A 23,635-nucleotide genomic window follows, 5' to 3' on the forward strand; every position below is an offset into this window, starting at 1 on the left:
CCGAATGGTTCTTCATCCGCCGAACGGTTCTACATCCGCCGAACGGTTCTTCATCCGCCGAACGGTTCTACATCCGCCGAACCGTTCTTCATCCGCCGAACGGTTTTTCATCCGCCGAAATGTTCTTAATCCGCTGAACCGTGCTCCATCCTTCCTTCACTGTGAAACTCCTCCAGGTTTCTACTTTTTCCCAAAGAGGTTTGGTAGTTAGTTTCAGGGAAGGAGGGTCTAAGGACACGGGATGTATTTAGAACAGCTAAACCAGCTGTCATTTAAATGTATTTGTTAAATTGCACTGATTTGATTTAATGGCAATTATTTCATGGATGAAAATCAGGAGAGTCTAAAACAGGGAGAAATTTGGGCAAAATGTTGGTATTTCATATTTTTTTTGTAAACCACAAAAAAAAGAGAAGCAGTAATGCAATAATCACAAATGTTCAAATCCTTTCATATTGTCGACTTCTGCAGATTCAATTGCAGCGTGAAGAGCTGGAGTAAACGGTTTATAGTCGGACCAGCTCCTCAGATTGAAAATGACTCCATGTCAACGACATAACTGAAGTAAACGCGGAGTAAACGCGATCATCGTATGTGAAAAACACTCTGAGAAGTATTTTGTGACTTTTGCACCTCAGATTAGTCCATGACAAACCCCTGTCCACACTTCAGAGGGAGGTGATGGATGACGGGGCATCTGGTGAGACCGTGTTTTAGGGGCTGTTCCCTCACCCTCCCCCCACTCTCCCTCCCCCGGCTCTCTCTCTCCGTCAGGACTTGCGCCAGAGCGGAGGCAGCTGCTCGTCCGTGCGCAGCGTCTCTCCATCTCTCCTCCATCTCTCCTCTTCCTCCTCCTCTTCCTCCATCACCGGCACCGGCAGCACCGGACCCGGGACCACGTACGCTATGACACGGCTCCCTCGCCTCGCCTCACGCGGGCTGCAGTGATCGCACGCGCGCGGAGAAGGGGACACACACACGCGCGCGCGCACACGGGACCGGACCGCGCCGGGAGGTGAGGACGTCTCGAGCTCGCGCGTCCGTTCGTTTGTTTGTTTGTATTATTGTTTGTTTGTATTATTGTTTGTTTGTCGAAGGCGTCATGCGTATTTCCCCCACGCGCGCGCGCACTCACGTTCACGCGCGTCTGTTTGCGCTGATTTTGGATGCGATTTGCACCGGATCAGAGGAGGAGAGAGTCAAGCGGATTCTGGAGCGATTGCCTGAACTGCCGCGCGACATTCGGCATTTCTTCTGCACGTCTTTGAACACCGGCACTTTCCCGTTACGCGCGGAAAAGCGCACGCGCGGGGGGAGCAACGGGAGCCTCGTGCGCGCGGGTCGGTCACGTCCGCAATACTGACCACTGGATGAAAATATTAATAATAATAATAATAAACAGAAGACATGCAGGATGTTTGTGCACGGAAATATAGCGCATGTTCATTTGTATTCACTCAGTGTCACACCGGGTTTTCTCTGCGTGTCGTGGTCTAAACTGCAGTAGTAGTAGAAGTAGAAGTAGTAGTAGAAGTAGTAGTAGTAGTAGTAGTAGTAGTAGTAGTAGTAGTAGTAGTAGTAGTAGTAGTAGGTGTCGTGTGAGTGCAAAAAGGCAGCTGTTTCCAAATGCAGCGCGCGCACAAAGAAGTTCCCGGAGCCATTTGGAGCCATTGTTGGGGGTCACCTTTGTCTCACTCGGTGCCGCTGCAGTACAACGCCACCTGTTACCGCGAGCACGGAGGGACACCAAGCATTGTTTCAGTTCAGTTTGGCAGTTCCGGATGATGGAGTGAGAATAAACGGGACAGATGACAGATGACGGAGGTGCAGAATGATGAGAATGGACAGCACAGGAAAAGGGAGGTTATCTGTAGTCGTAGAGCGTCATGTAAAGTGCGTTACAGCTGGAAAATATGCACAGAAATAATGTAATTAGTCATTATACAGGCTAAAATAAATGCAGGTGTAAGTATTAATGCAACAAAATAATGAAATAAATTATGAAAAATCTTTATAATTTACATATTTGTCTCTAAATAAAATAGAAATAAAAGCTAAATAAAAGTTAATTATTTGAGTTTCACACAATGAATGATGCACAAATGTTTAAACTGTGAGTTTGTCTTGGGACAGAAAGACTCTTTTTGCATCTGAACATGTTACAAGTTTAGTTCTGTAAATACTTCAATACTTTTGCTTAAACGTGGAGGGTTTATATTGTCACGACGTTGAGTTTTTTCACGATGTTGAGCTTTTGTCGTGACGTTGTACTTCCACGGGTTCACGAGGCTCCGCGGTGCATCTGCTCCGTCTGAGGGAACGTGAGTGGGACGAACGCCGGCCATTGTTCCGGCAGATGTTTTAACGCGTGTGAGCGAACGGCTGAAGAGCCGCGGCTGAAGAGCCATGGCTGATGAGCCACGGCTGAAGGACGATGGCTGATGAGCCACGGCTGAAGAGCCACGGCTGAAGGGCCATGGCTGAAGGGCCACGGCAGAAGGGCCACGGCTGAAGGGCCACGACTGAAGGGCCATGGCTGATGAGCCACGGCTGAAGGGCCACGGCTGAAGGGCCACGGCAGAAGGGCCACGGCTGAAGGGCCACGACTGAAGGGCCATGGCTGAAGAGCCACGGCTGAAGAGCCACGGCTGAAGAGCCATGGCTGATGAGCCACGGCTGAAGGACGATGGCTGATGAGCCACGGCTGAAGAGCCACGGCTGAAGGGCCATGGCTGAAGGGCCACGGCAGAAGGGCCACGGCTGAAGGGCCACGACTGAAGGGCCATGGCTGATGAGCCACGGCTGAAGGGCCACGGCTGAAGGGCCACGGCAGAAGGGCCACGGCTGAAGGGCCACGACTGAAGGGCCATGGCTGAAGAGCCACGGCTGAAGAGCCACGGCTGAAGAGCCATGGCTGATGAGCCACGGCTGAAGGACGATGGCTGATGAGCCACGGCTGAAGAGCCACGGCTGAAGGGCCATGGCTGAAGGGCCACGGCAGAAGGGCCACGGCTGAAGGGCCACGACTGAAGGGCCATGGCTGATGAGCCACGGCTGAAGGGCCACGGCTGAAGGGCCACGGCAGAAGGGCCACGGCTGAAGGGCCACGACTGAAGGGCCATGGCTGAAGAGCCACGGCTGAAGAGCCACGGCTGAAGAGCCATGGCTGATGAGCCACGGCTGAAGGACGATGGCTGAAGGGCCATGGCTGAAGGGCCACGGCAGAAGGGCCACGGCTGAAGGGCCACGACTGAAGGGCCACGGCTGAAGGGCCATGGCTGATGAGCCACGGCTGAAGGGCCACGGCTGAAGGGCCACGGCAGAAGGGCCACGGCTGAAGGGCCACGACTGAAGGGCCATGGCTGAAGAGCCACGGCTGAAGGGCCATGGCTGAAGAGCCGCGGCTGAAGGGCCATGGCTGAAGAGCCGCGGCTGAAGGGCCATGGCTGAAGAGCCACGGCTGAAGGGCCACGGCTGAAGAGCCACGGCTGAAGGACGATGGCTGATGAGCCACGGCTGAAGAGCGATGGCTGAAGGGCCATGGCTGAAGGGCCACGGCAGAAGGGCCACGGCTGAAGGGCCACGACTGAAGGGCCACGGCTGAAGGGCCACGGCTGAAGAGCGACGGCTGAAGAGCCACGGCTGAAGGGCCACGACTGAAGGACGATGGCTGATGAGCCACGGCTGAAGAGCCACGGCTGAAGGGCCACGGCAGAAGAGCGATGGCTGAAGGGCCACGGCAGAAGGGCCACGGCTGATGAGCCACGGCTGAAGGACGATGGCTGATGAGCCACGGCTGAAGAGCCACGGCTGAAGGGCCATGGCTGAAGGGCCACGGCAGAAGGGCCACGGCTGAAGGGCCACGACTGAAGGGCCACGGCTGAAGGGCCACGGCTGAAGAGCGACGGCTGAAGAGCCACGGCTGAAGGGCCACGACTGAAGGACGATGGCTGATGAGCCACGGCTGAAGGGCCACGGCAGAAGGGCCACGGCTGAAGAGCGACGGCTGAAGGGCCACGGCTGAAGAGCGACGGCTGAAGGGCCACGGCTGAAGAGAGATGGCTGAAGGGCCACGGCTGAAGGGCGGCGGCTGAAGGGCCACGGCTGAAGAGCGACAGCTGAAGGGCCACGGCTGAAGAGCGACGGCTGAAGGGCCACGGCTGAAGAGAGATGGCTGAAGGGCCACGGCTGAAGAGCGATGGCTGAAGGGCCACGGCTGAAGGGCCACGGCTGAAGAGCGATGGCTGAAGGGCCACGGCTGAAGGGCCACGGCTGAAGGGCCACGGCTGAAGAGCGATGGCTGAAGAGCGGCGACTGAAGGGCCACGACTGAAGGGCCACGACTGAAGGGCCACGACTGAAGAGCGACGGCTGAAGAGCGATGGCTGAAGGGCCACGGTTGAAGGGCCACGGCTGAAGGGCCACGGCTGAAGGGCCACGGCTGAAGAGCGATAATAATAATAATAATAATAACTTTTATTTATATAGCGCTTTTCAGTTACCCAAAGACGCTGAACATAATAAAAAAAGGGGGGGGTATTTACAGACAGGGGGGACAACACGTACAGAACACATTAATATACAGATAAAATGAACAAGACAGAAGAAGTAGAGAGAAAAAGATGGGGATGTAACAGGGGGAAGAAGAGTAGACAGTGGGGTAGAGGAGGCTAGGGGTAGGGGAGGTCATAGGCTTGGGTGAAGAGGTATGTTTTTAGGCGGGATTTGAATGTTGTGAGTGAGGGAGAGTGGCGGACAGGTTGGGGGAGGGAGTTCCAGAGTCGGGGTGCTGTTCGGGAGAATGCTCTGTCGCCAAAAGTTTTGAGTCGGGATGTTGGTGCAGTCAGGGTGAGAGAGGAGGAGGATCGGAGAGCTCGGGAGGGGCGGTGGGGGATGAGGAGGTCAGACAGGTAGGGGGGGGCAAGGTGGTGAAGAGCTTTGAAGGTGAGGAGGAGTATTTTAAAGTTTATGCGCTGCTTGATGGGGAGCCAATGGAGAGAGCGGAGAACGGGAGTGATGTGATCACGGGACCGGATGTGGGTGAGGAGGCGGGCAGCGGAGTTTTGGACCATTTGGAGTCTGTGGAGGGAATGGGAGGAGATGCCAGTGAGGAGGGAGTTGCAGTAGTCAAGGCGGGAGGAGATGAAGGCATGGATGAGGGATTCAGCAGCGGGGAGGGTGAGGCAGTGTCGGATTTTGGCGATGCGGCGGAGGTGGAAGTATGAGGTCTTGACAATGTGGCTGACATGGGGAGTGAAGGAGAGGGTGGGGTCCATGATGACACCGAGATTGCGTACCAGGGTAGAGGGGGTGATGGTCGAGGTGTCGATGCTGAGTGAGAAGGGACCAGTTTTATTGAGAGTGGATTTGGTGCCAATGAGGAGGAGCTCTGTTTTGTCACTGTTCAGTTTGAGGAAGTTGAGAGTGAGCCATGATTTTATTGTAGAGATGCAGGTTTCGATGTGGCTGAGGGGAGGGTTTTGGGTGGATTTGGTGGTGAGGTATATCTGGGTGTCGTCAGCGTAGCAGTGAAAGTCCAGGTTGAGTTGGCGGAGGATGTGACCAAGGGGGAAGATGTAGCAGATGAAGAGGAGGGGGCCGAGGACTGAGCCCTGGGGGACCCCCTGCGTTACTGGGGAGAGGGTGGATGAGTGACCGGAGAGGGAAATGAACTCTTGCCTGTTGGTGAGGTAGGATGTGAGCCAGTCAAGTGCAGAGCCCTCAACACCCAGTTGGCGCAGCCTTTGTAGGAGGATGGAATGGTTTATAGTGTCAAAGGCTGCGCTGAGGTCTAGTAGTAACAGGATGTTGAGGGCCCCGGAGTCTGCAGAGGTGAGGAGATCGTTGAGTACTTTGACCAGGGCTGTTTCAGTGCTGTGAAGTGGGCGGAAGCCAGATTGGAGGGGTTCATAGAGGTTGTTTGACTGGAGGTGGGTGTGAAGTTGGGCGGCGACGATGCGTTCCAGCGTTTTTGAGAGGAACGGCAGGTTGGAGATGGGGCGGTAGTTGGAGAGGTTGGCGGAGTCTAGGGTGGGTTTTTTGAGGATGGGGGTGATGGAGGCCAGTTTGTAGATGGAAGGAACATGGCCGAGGGATAAAGACTGGTTGAAGAGGCTGGTGAGATGGGGGATGAGAGCAGGGAGGCAGGCCTTGGTTAGATTCGTTGGGAGGGGGTCGAGAGAGCAGGTGGTGGTTTTGGAAGCGGTGATGAGGTCTATGATATGAGAGGAGTTAACAGAGGAGAAGGTGGTGAGGGCAGGGAAGGGTGGGTGGTCAGAGAGAGGGGGGGCACAGGGGTGGGGGTGGTGATGGAGTTAATGGAGACGGCAGTCATGGAGCTGTTGATTTTGGAAATTTTGTCATTGAAGGCAAGGAGGAAAGAGTTGCAGAGGTCAGGGGAGGAGGGTGGAGTGATGTCCGGTGGCTGGAGCAGCTTGTTGACGGTGGAGAACAGGGTGCGAGGGCTCCGGTGGGAGCTGTTGATGAGGGTGGAGAGGTGGGCAGATTTGGCGGCTTGGAGAGCGTCACGGTAGGAGGAGATGTGTAATTTGAAAGCTTCGGCGTGGACGGTGAGGCGGGTTCTTTTGAGGAGTCGTTCGAGTTGGCGGCCAGTCTGCTTCATGGTGCGGAGTTCAGGGGTGTACCAGGGGGCGGGGTTGATGTATGAGACGGAGGAGGTTTTCCAGGGGGCTAGGGAGTCAAGGGAGTCGGAGAGGGTGGTGTTGAGCATGACAGCATAGTCGTCGGGGGAAGAGGGGGGGGAGTCAGGGGGGAAAGCAGAGGATATGAGCTGGGAGAGCGTGAGGGGGTTGACTGACTTGATATTGCGGTAGGTGATGGTGCGTTTTTTGGGGTTGTGGGGCGAGGGTAGGGGGGCAGAGAAAAGGATGCAGAGATGATCAGAGAGTGGGAAGGGGAGGGGGTGGGGCTTAGATATGGGTAGGAGAGAGGAACAGACTAAGTCCAGAGTGTGGCCTTTGGTATGGGTGGGGAAGTCAATATGTTGGGTGAGATGGAAGCAGTCCAGGAGAGAGAGGAAGTCGGATGTCAGTGGGGCGTTGGGGCAGTCAATGTGGATGTTGAAGTCACCAGTGAGTAGGAGGCGGGCAGAGAGAGAGGATGCGATGGTGAGGAGTTCAGACAATTCAGTGAGGAAAGAGGGGTGGGGCTTTGGGGGACGATAGATCAGGATAGCGGTGATAGAGTTGGGGAGGGAGAAGGCGAGGTATTCAAATGATGAGATGGATGGAAGGTTGAGGTTCAGTTCAGTGATGGATGTAGATTTTTTATGAATAACAGCAAGACCTCCCCCACGCCCGGAGAGGCGGGGTTTGGCAGTGTAAGTGTAGTTGGAGGGAGTGGCTTGGTTGAGAGCATAGAAGTCCAGGGGCTGTTGCCATGTTTCACAGAGGAGAAGCAGGTCAATGTTATTGTCCAGTAGCAGTTCAGATATAACAGGTGATTTGTTGGCGAGGGAGCGGCAGTTCAGCAGTGCAAGGGAGATGGATGGGGGCGCGGAGATGGATGGGGGCGCAGGGGTGGGGGGGCGGAGGTTGCTGAGGTTGGCAGTGCGGCAGGTGGGGGTGACAGGGGGGCGAAAACTAGTCCAGAGTGAGGGGATAGGTGAGCCGTCGTTGGAGTGTTGGTTATGGGAGAGACCAGAGCCCCTGTGGATGTAGCGGGGCCGGCGAAGGATCCCAGCTGAGCTAGCTGCAGAGGCAGCAGCAGCTGGGAGACGGTGGTTATGGTTGAGGAGGTGAAGGTCAGCAGCGGTGTAGGTGAGTAGGCGAGAAGTTGGTGGAGCGGTGGCCTGGAGGCGTGGGAGTGATAGTCCGAGGAGGAGATGGAACGTAGCAGCAGATGAGAGTAATCCAGTTAGTATGTTGGCGGTGGCTAGAGGCTGGTTAACTAGAAGCTGGTGGGCAGAGAGTTGTGAAAAAGCAGCAGTGGACCGGGTGTTGAAGCTGGTGGAGTGAGTGGCGTTGGTTGCCCCAGACCTTGTCTGCACGGCAGGGAGGCCCCGCGATACCATGACGGACCTCCGCAGGTGTTAAGCCAGCTGTTAGCTGGCGGCTAGGGCAGTAGATAGTCCAGGAGTGAGGGAGGAGATGAGCGATGGACGGTGCAGTAATGTCCGATGAAGTTAAGGAACAGGGATGTAGACAGAAGACAACACAGAGACGCGGGAACAAAACAAAACAATGGAAACGACTAACAAAACAAAGACGCTGGGACAGAAGCGGCAGTCCACATACCAGACGCCGGCGTTGCTCTAGCCCAATCAAGACGCATTTGAGTCCAGTTTTGTGACCAGATCGCCCCCGTCTGTGGAGCGGGGAAAGCAGAGAAACGGGGCTGTACCTTGGTTGTATGGGGCTGCTTTTCTCCGGGTGGAGCCGGTGCCCCGCTCTCCGTGTCTGCTCCTGTGGCGGGCTGGGGCCACACCTTCGCCCAGGTACAGACCTCCGGGGCGGCGGGTGCGGGAGCGCGGAGCCGGTGTTCGGGCGTGGAAACGCCGGTGCAGCGGAGGAGAAGCGGCGCCGCTCGCTCGTGGTGCGTGCGGCTCGTGGCGGTGCGTTCCGCTCGTGGTGGAGCCGGTGATCGGACACGGAAACGCCGGTGCAGCGGAGGAGAAGCGGCGCCGCTCGCTCGTGGTGCGTGCGGCTCGTGGTGGTGCGTGCCGCTCGTGGTGGAGCCGGTGATCGGACACGGAAACGCCGGTGCAGCGGAGGAGAAGCGGCGCCACTCGCTCGTGGTGCGTGCGGCTCGTGGTGGTGCGTGCCGCTCGTGGTGGAGCCGGTGATCGGACACGGAAACGCCGGTGCAGCGGAGGAGAAGCGGCGCCGCTCGCTCGTGAATAGGAAGGCGAAGGCTGAAGGGCCACGACTGAAGGGCCACGACTGAAGGGCCACGGCTGAAGAGCCACGACTGAAGAGCGACGGCTGAAGAGCCACGGCTGAAGGGCCACGGCTGAAGGGCCACGGCTGAAGGGCCACGGCTGAAGAGCGATGGCTGAAGGGCCACGGCTGAAGGGCCACGGCTGAAGAGCGACGGCTGAAGGGCCACGGCTGAAGAGCCACGGCTGAAGGGCCACGGCTGAAGAGCGACGGCTGAAGGGCCACGGCTGAAGAGCGACGGCTGAAGGGCCACGGCTGAAGAGCGACGGCTGAAGGGCCACGGCTGAAGAGCGACGGCTGAAGGGCCACGGCTGAAGGGCCACGGCTGAAGGGCCACGGCTGAAGGGCCACGGCTGAAGAGCGACGGCTGAAGGGCCACGGCTGAAGAGCCACGGCTGAAGGGCCACGGCTGAAGAGCGACGGCTGAAGGGCCACGGCTGAAGAGCGACGGCTGAAGGGCCACGGCTGAAGAGCGACGGCTGAAGGGCCACGGCTGAAGAGCGACGGCTGAAGGGCCACGGCTGAAGAGCGATGGCTGAAGGGCCACGGCTGAAGGGCCACGGCTGAAGGGCCACGGCTGAAGGGCCACGGCTGAAGAGCGATGGCTGAAGGGCCACGGCTGAAGGGCCACAGCTGAAGAGCGATGGCTGAAGGGCCACGGCTGAAGAGCGATGGCTGAAGAGCGACGGCTGAAGAGCGATGGCTGAAGAGCGATGGCTGAAGGGCCACGGCTGAAGAGCGATGGCTGAAGGGCCACGGCTGAAGAGCGATGGCTGAAGAGCGACGGCTGAAGAGCGATGGCTGAAGAGCGATGGCTGAAGGGCCACGGCTGAAGAGCCACGGCTGAAGGGCCACGGCTGAAGAGCGACGGCTGAAGGGCCACGGCTGAAGAGCGACGGCTGAAGGGCCACGGCTGAAGAGCGACGGCTGAAGGGCCACGGCTGAAGAGCGACGGCTGAAGGGCCACGGCTGAAGAGCGATGGCTGAAGGGCCACGGCTGAAGGGCCACGGCTGATGGGCCACGACTGAAGAGCGACGGCTGAAGAGCGATGGCTGAAGAGCGATGGCTGAAGAGCGACGGCTGAAGAGCGACGGCTGAAGGGCCACGGCTGAAGAGCCACGGCTGAAGGGCCACGGCTGAAGAGCGACGGCTGAAGGGCCACGGCTGAAGAGCGACGGCTGAAGGGCCACGGCTGAAGAGCGACGGCTGAAGGGCCACGGCTGAAGAGCGACGGCTGAAGGGCCACGGCTGAAGAGCGATGGCTGAAGGGCCACGGCTGAAGGGCCACGGCTGAAGGGCCACGGCTGAAGAGCGATGGCTGAAGGGCCACGGCTGAAGGGCCACAGCTGAAGAGCGATGGCTGAAGGGCCACGGCTGAAGAGCGATGGCTGAAGGGCCACGGCTGAAGAGCGATGGCTGAAGAGCGATGGCTGAAGGGCCACGGCTGAAGAGCGATGGCTGAAGAGCGACGGCTGAAGAGCGATGGCTGAAGGGCCACGGCTGAAGAGCGATGGCTGAAGAGCGACGGCTGAAGAGCGATGGCTGAAGGGCCACGGCTGAAGAGCGACGGCTGAAGGGCCACGGCTGAAGAGCGATGGCTGAAGAGCGATGGCTGAAGGGCCACGGCTGAAGAGCGATGGCTGAAGAGCGACGGCTGAAGAGCGATGGCTGAAGGGCCACGGCTGAAGAGCGATGGCTGAAGAGCGACGGCTGAAGAGCGATGGCTGAAGGGCCACGGCTGAAAAGCGATGGCTGAAGGGCCACGACTGAAGAGCGATGGCTGAAGAGCGATGGCTGAAGAGCGATGGCTGAAGAACGACGGCTGAAGAGCGACGGCTGAAGAGCGATGGCTGAAGGGCCACGGCTGAAGAGCGACGGCTGAAGGGCCACGGCTGAAGAGCGATGGCTGAAGAGCGATGGCTGAAGGGCCACGGCTGAAGAGCGATGGCTGAAGAGCGACGGCTGAAGAGCGATGGCTGAAGGGCCACGGCTGAAGAGCGATGGCTGAAGAGCGACGGCTGAAGAGCGATGGCTGAAGGGCCACGGCTGAAAAGCGATGGCTGAAGGGCCACGACTGAAGAGCGATGGCTGAAGAGCGATGGCTGAAGGGCCACGGCTGAAGAGCGATGGCTGAAGGGCCACGGCTGAAAAGCGATGGCTGAAGGGCCACGACTGAAGAGCGATGGCTGAAGAGCGATGGCTGAAGAGCGATGGCTGAAGAACGACGGCTGAAGAGCGATGGCTGAAGAGCGATGGCTGAAGAGCGATGGCCTTCTGATCTCTATAAACGTCCAGCTGTGATTCCTGAGTTTAGTTTCAGGTTCTGCAGTTTTTTTTCCGATGTCGATCTTTTGTCGCGACGTTGAGTTTTTTTGCGACGTTGAGCTTTTGTCACACGTCAGGAACGTCGGGCAGATTCAGGCCCAGATTGGCTCCTCCCTGAGCTGGAGAGGGCGTGGCCGAGTTGGCGTGCTCCTCGCGCGTGTCGTCATGTCCAGATTTCCCGCCGCAGGTCGATTGTGGCGGTTTCGGCTCCTTCAGCAGAAACATATCGTCGTCTTTAATGAACTTACGAATGACAAAACAGAATTTGACATTAAATTAAATCAATTATTACTTCGGTGTGGAATTCAAACAGCTGATTCATCCGTTTTCTGCTCTGGAGATTGTGTTAGAATCTTTGTGTGAAATTTTTTGAATTTAATTTGAAAAATATATTTAGTAGGTCTGTTATTCGAGGTTTGGTTTTGCTTCGTCTCCTGCTCTCGAATGATAAAATACAGTAAATATCTGCAAGTTCAAGCTTAAAAAAATACAGTAAAGTCAATGTTTTCTTTCTTTTAGTGAATAATAATAATAATAATGTGAATAAAAATGCAATATTTTAACCTGAGATCAAAAGTAAAGGTACTGTACTTACTGTAAATACAACTTCAAGCATCTTTACCTTAAGTTAATTGTACATCGAATACTTTTTATGTTTCTACACATGAGAGCGGGAATCTGTACTTTTTACAGAGGAACTGAAAAGTACTTGACGTTTGTTTTAATCGTTTTTAGTTCAAGTCTTGGCTTCGAGCAAAACAATAATAAACATAAAGAAAAATCTAGAGAAATGGATTGATTTTTAAACATTTCACTCTAAATCGGCTCCAAAACGTTCTCAAATGTCGCTTTGAACGTGCATTTTTCACACAAACTGGAAGGACGACCGCGTCACTCTGAATTAGGCTCAGATTGAACGTGGACTTGACGGAGTTTGAAGTGTGTTTTTGTTGTCGTGGCGGCGCACAAAAAGCCACCGCTCGATATTTCGTCTCGATTGGATCTCGGCTTCGGGACGGCGATGTTATGAAGAGAAATGATCTGCGTCTCACGGGGGAAATAAAGAACCGTATGGATTTTCAGCAGAGGAGGAGGGGCCCGGTCGCGTTGCCGTTGCCATAGCGACGTCCACGTGTGGTTTGAACTAGTGCCGCGCTCGTTTGGTTTATGGCGGGCATGGCCAAACTACGGCCCGGGGGCCAAATGCGGCCCTCAGACCAATTATTGTTGGCCCTCAGGCTTCCTGCTAAGTTGGCCCAAACAACAAAAAGTAGTGCTTTTTACAGTAAAATGGGAAAAATTCAAGTATTTTGATGTTATAACAACTTGATATGAATGTTCCAAGTCTTATAATAGGAGTGGAGGCGCATCCAAACAATGTCAAATGCAAAATTTCGAATGATACACTCACAAATTTGACATTGTCGGCTTGTTTGTGGCCCTCTGCTCCGTTTAAGCTTCAAAATGCGGCCCTCAGTGAAAAAAGATTGGACATCCCTGGTTTATGGCTTTATTGTGGTCAAACAGTTAGAGTTGCACTCATTTATGGTCCGTCAGCGTCTCCACAGAGCGGTCAGAACAGAGCGGTCAGAACAGAGCGGTCAGAACAGAGCGGTCAGGGCTGAGCGGTCAGGGCGACGTGGGCGAGTCCCGTGCATACTAATGTGACCACAACAGGACGTCTCTCTGAGCGATCCAGCTGCAGCGGTTGCATAAGGACGGGTCAATACGCACCAGCTCCGCTCCAAAACTCATGGATCTGTTTGTGAGGCGTCCGGCGATCGGGCTCGTCCGTGTGACCACTGACTGTACACACGTTTTTGAGTTGTCATGGCACCCGTTTGTGGGCGGAGTAAACGGCTGTAAGTAAGCTGGTTGTGGTTGTGAGTGCGGTGAGTGGTCTGTGTCTAGTCCTGGTCTTCTATGACGTTCTCGGTCAGCTCTGGTCAGTTTGTGTTGAAAGCAGTGGTGACCCGTTAAAGGGGATGCATATTAAAGGGGATGCACATTAAAGGGGATGCACATTAAAGGGATGCACATTAAAGGGGATGCACATTAAAGGGATGCATATTAAAGGGGATGCACATTAAAGGGGATGCACATCAAAGGGGATGCACATTAAAGGGATGCACATTAAAGGGATGCACATTAAAGGGGATGCACATTAAAGGGGATGCACATTAAAGGGGATGCACATTAAAGGGATGCACATTAAAGGGGATGCACATTAAAGGGATGCATATTAAAGGGGATGCACATTAAAGGGGATGCACATGAAAGGGGATGCACATTAAAGGGGATGCACATTAAAGGGGATGCACATTAAAGGGATGCATATTAAAGAGGATGCACATGAAAGGGGATGCATATTAAAGGGGATGCGCATTAAAGGGGATGCACATTAAAGGATGCATATTAAAGGGGATGCACATTAAAGGGGATGCACATTAAAGGGATGCATATTAAAGGGGATGCACATTAAAGGGGATGCACATTAAGGGGATGCACATTAAAGGGATGCATATTAAAGGGGATGCACATTAAAGGGGATGCACATTAAGGGGATGCACATTAAAGGGGATGCACATTAAAGGGGATGCACATTAAAGGGGATGCACATTAAGGGGATGCACATTAAAGGGATGCATATTAAAGGGGATGCACATTAAAGGGGATGTACATTAAGGGGATGCACATTAAAGGGGATGCACATTAAAGGGGATGCACATTAAAGGGATGCACATTAAAGGGGATGCACATTAAAGGGGATGGGATGCACATTAAAGGGGATGCACATTAAGGGGATGCACATTAAAGGGGATGCACATTAAAAGGGATGCACATTAAAGGGGATGCATATTAAAGGGATGCACATTAAAGGGGATGCACATTATAGGGGATGCACATTAAGGGGATGCACATTAAAGGGATGCATATTAAAGGGGATGCACATTAAAGGGGATGCACATTAAGGGGATGCACATTAAAGGGATGCACATTAAAGGGATGCACATTAAAGGGGATGCACATTAAAAGGGATGCATATTAAAGGGGATGCATATTAAAGGGGATGCACATTAAAGGGGATGCACATTAAGGGGATGCACATTAAAGGGGATGCACATTAAAAGGGACATACCGTGCGTTTTAAGCTCCTTTTATACATGTTTTTCGCCGCCTTGGGATAAGAATTTAACATTTTCTAACTTCAGACGATATCTACCATTTGGAAAACACACTTCCTGAACTGCACCTACGTTTCCATGGCGTTGGAGTGAGGGAGAACAATTCTAAAAAAGGAATAAGTGAATCCCTTTGGCAACGTGACTGCGACGCTAATACAGCGCACATCTTGAATTTGAAAACATTGTTAACGTGACTACATTTGAAACTCTATTTTACATCAAAATTAGGGCTGGGCCTCACTGGGTCCATCACACTTCGATGCGATACACGACGCACGGCTCACAAAACGATATTATCACAATTTTGCGATACACGCCACGGAATATTCTACGGTATATCACAATTTTTTAAAGAACCCAATGCATTTTTTGTTAAACCACAACCTGCGCAAACTGGGAACAAAACACAGCCGTTTTAATCACCAAAATGTCACATGTTTTTGCCTAAACAAGTTTCCTTTCTTTAAATAAGCAACAAAATTGTAGCGCGGTCGCAAAATAATTCAGGAAATTATACCAAAAACGACACATGGCGATGTATCGATGGAGCAGCCAGCGATATCGATACTGTATCACCAAATTTAGTATCATGATATTTCGCTTATTTCTAGTGGTTTGGTTGTATGTTTTGGTCTCTCTGGTGGTGTCTGGTGGTCTGGTTGTCTGGTAGTCTTGCATGGTTGTCTTGTTGTTTTGCCTGGTTGTCTTGTGGTCTTGCCTGGTTGTCTTGTGGGCTTGCCTGGTTGTCTTGTTGCCTGGTTGTCTTGTTGTTTTGTGGTCCGGTGGTCTGGTGGTCTTGACTTGTTGTCTGGTGGTCTTGTTGACTTGTCTTGTTGCCTGGTTGTCTTGTTGACTTGTTGTCATAAACCGGTGTGGTCCTACGCACAGCACACTTAGTGCCACTCGCATTACGTCCTCCTCTTCTCCCAATAGTGTTTCAGCGTTCAATCATCTCTGCGCTGGCGGAAGTGGGACTTTATTCCCCTCTAATATATTCAGGAAATGCGTCGGGAGCGGCTCATTATTTCATTTCCCTGTTTGATCTAGACCAGGAGCTAACGACCGCCGGCGGCCGCCTGACGCCCGCGCTGCGCCGCGTCCACACAGATTAAACCTTCCCGACGCCGAGCGGATTTCTGTCGAGGTGTTTGTTTCATCCGGAGCCTGTCAGCGAATTCGGAGAGGCGAACGTGTCAGATTTGTGCGAAATTATAATCCGCGCAGCCACAGCGTTCGTTTCCCCCGGAGCGTAAGCCGAACTTGTACGTCTGAATCTGAGTGACACGTTCCGTAAACTCAGCAAGAACAGCAAAGAACGTTGTGTGAAGAGCGAGACGGCGTCAAACATACTTGATAAGAGAAATACAACAGATAAAAGTACTTTTTTCCAGTCGTGACTCGTGACACAAGTATTTTAGCATTTTTATAATCGCAAGCTCAAAGGATCCTGATCGATCTCGATGGTTAAATTAAACTGGATTAAACTTGGTGAGAACATTTGTAAAATGAACGGAAATCTCAAGGAAGTCTTCGTTGTCAATTATTATTGGACTTAACTTTAAGACATTTTTACCCAAATAAAAGCTGAACTATTGACACTGAAAGCTTCTAGATAAGAGAACATTCACGAATGAAGTGAATTGATAAGGGAAATCTGATTCTTTTTCAATATTTTGCTGCCATCTTCGTTCTAGTCTTGTGTTTTAGAATCTGTGTTGTCCGGGTAACAATTACGGTGCGTTTTTGTTTGTTTTTGTATTTAGCTGATCACGATTAGTTGATTAATCGCCACAGCCCTGATCGTTCTGACTAATATTTAGACGATTGAGCTCAGAGTCTCTCTCTGTTGTGTTATTAGTCGTGCTGTAAAGATTGTACTTTTGAAATACTGCGAGCGTCTCGAACTTGAGTTTGAATTACCGTATTTTCCGGACTATAAGTTGCAACAGCAAAAAAATGCATAACAGAGAAAGAAAAACATATATACGTCGCACTGGAGTACAAGTCGTATGTTTGGGGGACATTGATTAGATAAAATCCAAGAGCAAGAACATCTTGGAGTTCTTGCTCTTGGTCCTGCGCAGTACGCAGTGTGTGAAACATCAAATATAAAAGCTTTGAGGGTTAAACTGCCTATGACAGGTTTTTAAGGAAGTCTAATTTTGACTTTATTTGGTATATTTATACCTGTCGTACATATACATTAAAGTTTTACACCAATCGAGCAGGTATTTGTGGAGAACACTTTGAAAAATCTGTAGAAAATGACAGGAAGTGACATCACACCAAGGACACTCATTCCCGTCAAAGTTAAAGCAGAATTTACACAAAGAAACTACTTTTACTAACAAAATAAAGTCGCTCTCATATATTTTTATTTGTCAAATAAAACACACATTACTACATCAGATGAGTTTTTCCCAGTGTTTGCTGGGTAATTTCCAAGTGTGATGTCATCAAATACAAACAGGAAGTGAAATTATAAACGTAAAAAATGAGCTATTCTGTGATAACATTTTTATAATTTTTAGTGAAATTCAAAATATATTCATCTTAACTGCGTTTTAGTTCAACGAGTCGTCCGACCTGTAGGGGGCGCTTTAGACTGAGAAAACAAACTAATCTCATCTGCATAATTAATCATCTTACATGTGGTGATGTCATCTGAAAACCAACTAATCGTGACCAATCGACTATAACAATAATCATAGTCTAATAACGTGGACAGTGGAATTAGGAAATCAAAATGACAAATTAAACCATTTCGGATTTTCAGTATATTCTCTATCCAGAAGTCTCCATAGTTCAACATGTTTTGGTTGATTATGTGTTTAAAAACTCGACTGCTAAAATAATAATTAAAGTGGAGTGGAGCCAAAACCCCATCTGAGGAGGAGGAACATTTTTGGCTCCGCCTGTCTTTTCCGGCTCATCACGCAGAGTTAGCATATGTGCAGAGGTCAGAGGTCACAGTCACACAGAGGACACGCCCCCAGCTCAGGAACACACTGTGAAAAGGGACGTTCTAGTCTTCTTTAACTAAGAATATAAACACATTCACTTAAAAGGTAGAATTCATGTTTAAAATGTCATAAACTTGACCTCTCCGTGACCCCAGATACGAGATGAACCTGTGCAAATCAAATATACATATTACTGATACTTCATTACCAAAACTTCAGACATGGAGAAGTTTTTATTCATGGTTCTCAAGATTATAATTTTTGAATTGCTTATGTGATGTGCAATATTTAATTTATCTTGAAAGAAGAAAATCAATTGAACAGTTGCTTAAATATTACTTTAATAAAAGGTACATAATTTAGCTTGAAACAGTAAATTATAAATGTTTTTTACGATTTTTCTAATGTTGACTTTATTTGGTGAATTTATACCTGTCGTACATATAAATGATAGTTTTACTCCAATCGAGCAGGTATTTGTGTAAAAAAACATTGAAAAATCTGTAGAAAATGACAGGAAGTGACATCACACTCATTCCAGTCAAAATTTATGCAGAATTTACACAAAATAAACAACTTTTTTGACTCTAGACATTAATTCAACAAAATAAAGTCACTGTCATATATTTTTATTTGTCAAATAAAAATAATTGTGACATTAGATGAGTTTTGGCCCAGTGTTTGCTAGTATGATGTCAGCAATTACAAACAGGAAGTGACATCATAAACCAAAAAAATGAGCTATTCTGGGATAACTTTTTATTCTTTTTAAATCGAAATTCAAAATATATTTATCTTAACTGCATTTTAGTTCAGTGAGTCGTCCGACCTGTAGGGGGCGCTTTAAATTCAAGCCATTTCAAGTCTGAGTCATTCATCTCAATCTGGAGAAGCTCAATTGCGTCCCCTGCAGTTTGTCCAGGAGAAGACACGTCACGGCCAGAGTGCGGTAATCAGACCCGGGTGACGCGCTGTGACGAAAGACAGAATGTAACGACGCTGACGGGAAAGTGCAGAGTCACTAACGACGTCGAGATTCAAAATGGCAACGACTCTAGGCCGCGACCATCTTCAGCTTTACTCATCATCTTACCTTTTCTCCGCATTACATGTCATGAGCTTTGCGTTTGAATAATTCCGTACATAAACACACTTTCCGCTACTGAAAGTGTGTTTATGGTTTCGAGCTTTAAAAACCGGAAGTGCCGGAGCGAGCGCGGTGTGGCGTTTACACAGAGTTTGAGGGTAAATCTGGTGGAAAAGGTTTTCGTAAATCTGGCCGCGCAAAAGTGTCTATTTTTGACCGAGCTCCATGACAACAGCAGAAGAAAGATGATACATTTGTTTTATCAAATGAACAAGAGCATTTAGCAAACATACACTTTCATCGTTTTGTGTTTTTGTTTTAGCCGATATGGAATTCAAATTGTTATCAGGAAAATACTCTAGTTTGTACAGTTTTTAAATAAGATAAGATAAGATAAGATATTCCTTTATTGTCCCACATGGGGAAATTTCATTGGTGCAACGCAGGTAGATACAGAGGTAGATACAGAAGAACAGATCACTTATAGGAAGTCTGAAAAACACTTTCAGTAGAAGATCTCCTATAAATAAAAACTCCCATAGACAAATAAATAAATAAATAAATAAATACCATTGCATGTGATCACGACAGTAATTGCACATGAATATGTGTCACGACAGCACATAGATTGCACATGAATTTCACAGTAATTGCACAGTAATTGCACATATGACAGAATAATCAATCATAAATAAATCATTCTCTTCCCACTTCTCGGGCCTGTATAACACATCCGAGTGTTTTTTTTTTTGAGCATAAAGACACAACCCTCCCGTCAGCCGAGTCGTCTAGATCTGTGCAAGCTGCATTTCTTAATTCGTGACCCACTTTTGCGCGTTTGCATTTGTGCTGAGTCCTGAAACGTGTCCGGATGCAGAGAAGTTGCCGTGATGGCTTTGCTGCGATAAGCACATACTTAAGCTCGAACTGCGGCGGCACATTTAAGGACAAAGAGCCGGTTGAAAGGATGCGAAACGCGAACGTAGACGATGACGATTGTTGCTGTACATACAGATGAGAAAGACAAAACAAAACTAAATGAGCTGTACGGCAGGTCAGGGTGGTTTGTAGCTGCTAAATGTGTCTTTTTTAACTTGGTTTATGGTGGTTTATCTCTGTAATTACTGTGTCAATCCACAAAAAAGTTCAATACCTTCACTAACGGCGCAAGTGAAATGATTGTCCTCTTTACCATCAAGGCGACCCAAACCCACTGATGATCGTTTTGATGTAGAGTTATAAAGGCCCTTCAACAACATCAAACTATGGCACGTTAATTAAGTCTTTTGCGAGATAACTTTTCTTGATAACAGTAATTGGAGAAACTATAAAGCGTTGGTGTGGATGCATTCGTCAGAAAAAGGGCTATTTAGCGTTGGAATTTTCGACGGAACCGCATTATTTCGCCTTTGTTTCTCTGTTATAAATCACAGTTTACGGCGCTAACGTTTCCACTTTGTCTCCGTCTGTTCCAGGTATAATCCGCCGCCGAGGTGCGACGCCGAGACTCATCAAAAGCTTATCTCCGAGGAGCTTGGACCAGATGCTTTTTCTCGCTCGCCGCCTCCTGCATTAGTGCCGACGACGCCCAGGGAAAAGACACTTACTAATGCGAGCGAGATTTCCCCAAAGTCCATCGCAACGAGCTCTTCTCAAAGCTACGAGAGCGCCACCAAAATGGCGTCCCTGTCCGTGTTTTGGCCTTTGCTAATCTGGTTACAGCTTGGATTACTTTCAGCGTTTTTGGCACCGATTTACGGCAAGGAGTGTCCAAGATTGTGCGTCTGTGAGATCCGACCCTGGTTCACTCCTCAGTCGACCTACAAGGAGGCCATTACCGTGGACTGCAACGATCTGAGGCTCATGAAGATACCGACCAACTTGTCGCTCGATACGCAAGTGCTTCTCCTTCAGAGCAATCTCATCTCGCGCACACACGGAGAACTCGAAGCGCTGGCGAACTTGACCGAGCTGGACTTTTCGCAGAACAACTTCAGCACGGTGGAAGCGGTCGGACTACAAAGTATGGACCACTTGACGACGTTGCATTTGGAGGAAAATCAGATCTCGGAATTGCCAGATTTCTGCCTGAGAAACCTCTCCAATCTCCAAGAATTGTACATCAACCACAATAAAATCAGTTCCATCGCTGCGCATGCGTTTGGGGGGCTTCGCAACTTGCTGAGGCTTCATCTCAACTCCAACAAGCTGCACGTCATCGACAGCAGCTGGTTTGAAGAAACGCCCAACCTGGAAATACTGATGATCGGCGAAAATCCAGTAGTCGGGCTTTTGGACATGAACTTTAAGCCACTTGGAAGCCTCCGGAGTCTCGTCTTGGCCGGCATGGATCTTACCGATGTTCCCGCCGATGCGTTCATCGGCTTGGAGACCCTTGAAAGTATTTCGTTTTACGACAACAAGCTGGTTCGAATCCCGCAACTCGCTCTCCAGAAGGTCCCCAACTTGAAGTTTTTGGATTTGAACAAAAATCCCGTTCAGAAACTGCAAGAAGGCGATTTTCGTAACATGCTGCATCTGAAAGAGCTGAGCATCAACAACATGATGGAGCTGGTGTCCATTGACCACTACGCGTTGGACAACCTTCCGGAATTCACCAAACTAGAAGCGACCAACAACCCCAAACTGTCGTACGTCCACAAGCAGGCGTTTCGAGATTTGCCGTCGTTGGAGAGCGTGATGCTGAACCACAACGCCCTGACCGCGCTCTACCAGAGCAGCGTCGAAGCGTTGCCGAATTTGAGAGAGATTAGCGTGCACAGCAACCCGCTACGCTGCGACTGCGTCATTCAGTGGATGAGTTCAAACCGCACGACCGTCAGATTCATGGAGCCGGCGTCCATGCTGTGCTTCTCACCGCCGGAACTTAAGGGACAAAAGGTACGAGAACTGAAGCTCGTTGAGGCGGCGGACCAATGTCTACCGCTGATTTCTCACGACACCTTCCCGAGCCATTTGAACCTGGAGTTAGGCATGAGCGTTAGCTTGGATTGCCGCGCCATGGGTGAACCCGATCCCGAAATCTATTGGGTGACGCCGTTGGGAAGCAAAATAACGCAAGATACGGAGTCAGATCGCTACCATTTGAGCAGCGAAGGGACTTTACACTTGTTGCACGTTCAGGTCGAAGAATCCGGGAGGTATACGTGCGTCGCGCAAAACACGGAAGGCGCGGACACCAAAGTGACCACGATACGCGTCAACGGGACTTTAATAGAAAGCGCGCAGGTCATGAAAATATACGTCAAGCAAACCGAGCCCCATTCGATCCTCGTTTCGTGGAAGGTGAATTCGAACGTCATGACGTCCAATCTCAAGTGGGCGTCGGCGACCATGAAGATCGACAACCCGCACATCACGTACACGGCCCGCGTCCCGGTCGACGTCCACGAGTACAACCTGACGCACCTCCAGCCCGCCACCGAGTACGAAGTGTGCCTCACCGTGTCCAACATCCACCTGCAGACGCACAAGTCCTGCGTGAACGTGACCACCAGGGGCCCGACCTTCTCCCTGGACCTGTCGGAGCAGCACCCGAGCGCGACCGTGCTGGCGGTGATGGCGACGGCGTTGGCGTTCGTCAGCCTGGCCACGGTGGCGGTGTACACGGCCAAGAGGTGGAGGCGGAAAAACTACCACCACTCGTTGAAAAAGTACATGCTCAAGACGTCGTCCATCCCGCTGAACGAGCTGTACCCGCCGCTCATCAACCTGTGGGACGCCGATCCGGAAAAAGAGGCTCCGGATGGAAAGCCGTCGCCCGTCGACACCACGCGAAGCTACTACATGTGGTAAAATCTGAAAAAAATGAGAAAAAAACAGCACAAAAGACACAACTTTTGCCGTTTTTGGAGGCAAAGGGTCCATGTGGCTGATGTTTTTGTATTCCCGGCTTTGCTAGCGCGAGGCGGAGGAATCGAGGACAGGGTTGTCATTAGTATAGCGTATCGCCTTTAGTTGGATTTCTTGTGTTTTGTACTCTCCGAGACGGCAGCTGTTTTACGCCTACAGTGATTCTTTATAATTACTATATTGCTGTTTTTGTGGCGCAACGTTGGATGACTCCGCGCTAAAGCAACATTGTGTAACTTTGACGACGACATTTAGGATCGTTTTGTTCTCCTCTGACGTCACCATATTTTGACCCTGGTCGCACTTGAAAAACAGATTTTACTTAGTTAAACCTGGTTAAATAAAAGGTTAATAAACACAACATAAAATTAAAGAAAAGGCTAACCGTGCCACCAGCTAATGTTCTGTTTTGCCGTTTATATATATTTTAATTATCTTATTTTATATAGCATTTTTTTCTTGATTTTTGGCTATAATTTGTCCTTCATTATAAGTTTTCATTTGTTATTTTTCCCCGTAGCATTATTGATTGGCGTTTTTTAGTTCAGCCTGGTTAAATAAAGGGTTAATAAAGACAAAATAAATGTAAAAAGGCTAACCGTGCCACCAGCCGTTTATATATATATTTTTTGATTTATCTTATTTTATACAGATTTTTTTTATATTTTTTCCCCTATAATTTGTCCTTTGTTATACGTTTTTTATTGTTATTTTCTTCCTGTAACATTAGTGATTGGTGGATTGATACCGAAATATTAAATTATTTGACGAGATATCAAAAGAAATTCATTCACACGCTTTAAATTTCTCAAAAATGCTGTTTTTAAACACAATTAACACGTTTAATTTTTTTGTTTTACCCCTTGGAGATGTAAAGGCCTAAATATTCCGTGGCATCGGATCAAAAATCACTTAAATTAAAAGTGACGAAGGGATTCAAAGTTACCGTGTTGCTTTAGGGAGCACATTTAACAGCTCCTCTTGCTAATTAAGTAGAAATTATGTTTCTTTTTTGCTTCCGTGAAACAGTTTTCGTTGGTGAGAATTTGGTGGGAAGCCGACCGCGGTTTGTGGAAGTGTGAACCGTGGGGTAATGTTGTATCAACTATAAAATTTGGGATTTTCTCTTGTTTTTCTCACAGGAGTAGGACTTTAGTTTGTTTTGAAATGTGAATCTAGGGGTACAATTTCACTTTTATTTCTCCTTGTTTGATTAAGATGCACTAGAAATGTCTAACTGCTTTATCGGTCGATTATGTTCATTATTAAGCTAGAGTTATTTTGTTATTATCCATTAGCCAACTT

At 49.9% G+C, this 23,635-nt stretch overlaps 1 protein-coding gene across 1 annotated transcript; it reads left to right on the forward strand.

The window, feature by feature from the left end:
- Positions 1 to 998: 998 nt before the first annotated feature.
- On the forward strand, positions 999 to 22,619 carry LOC140365216 (leucine-rich repeat neuronal protein 1-like). Its single transcript, XM_072451504.1, has 2 exons — positions 999 to 1,015; positions 19,933 to 22,619. The coding sequence occupies exon 2, from the start codon at positions 20,135 to 20,137 to the stop codon at positions 22,271 to 22,273; it is 2,139 nt and encodes a 712-aa protein (XP_072307605.1). The 5' UTR covers positions 999 to 1,015; positions 19,933 to 20,134; the 3' UTR covers positions 22,274 to 22,619.
- The last annotated feature ends 1,016 nt before the right edge of the window (positions 22,620 to 23,635 follow it).

The sequence above is a fragment of the Eucyclogobius newberryi genome, unplaced genomic scaffold, assembly GCF_026437365.1.
Source record: "Eucyclogobius newberryi isolate DKJ021-1_F unplaced genomic scaffold, fEucNew1.0.hap1 SCAF_19, whole genome shotgun sequence".
NCBI lineage: Eukaryota > Metazoa > Chordata > Actinopteri > Gobiiformes > Gobiidae > Eucyclogobius > Eucyclogobius newberryi.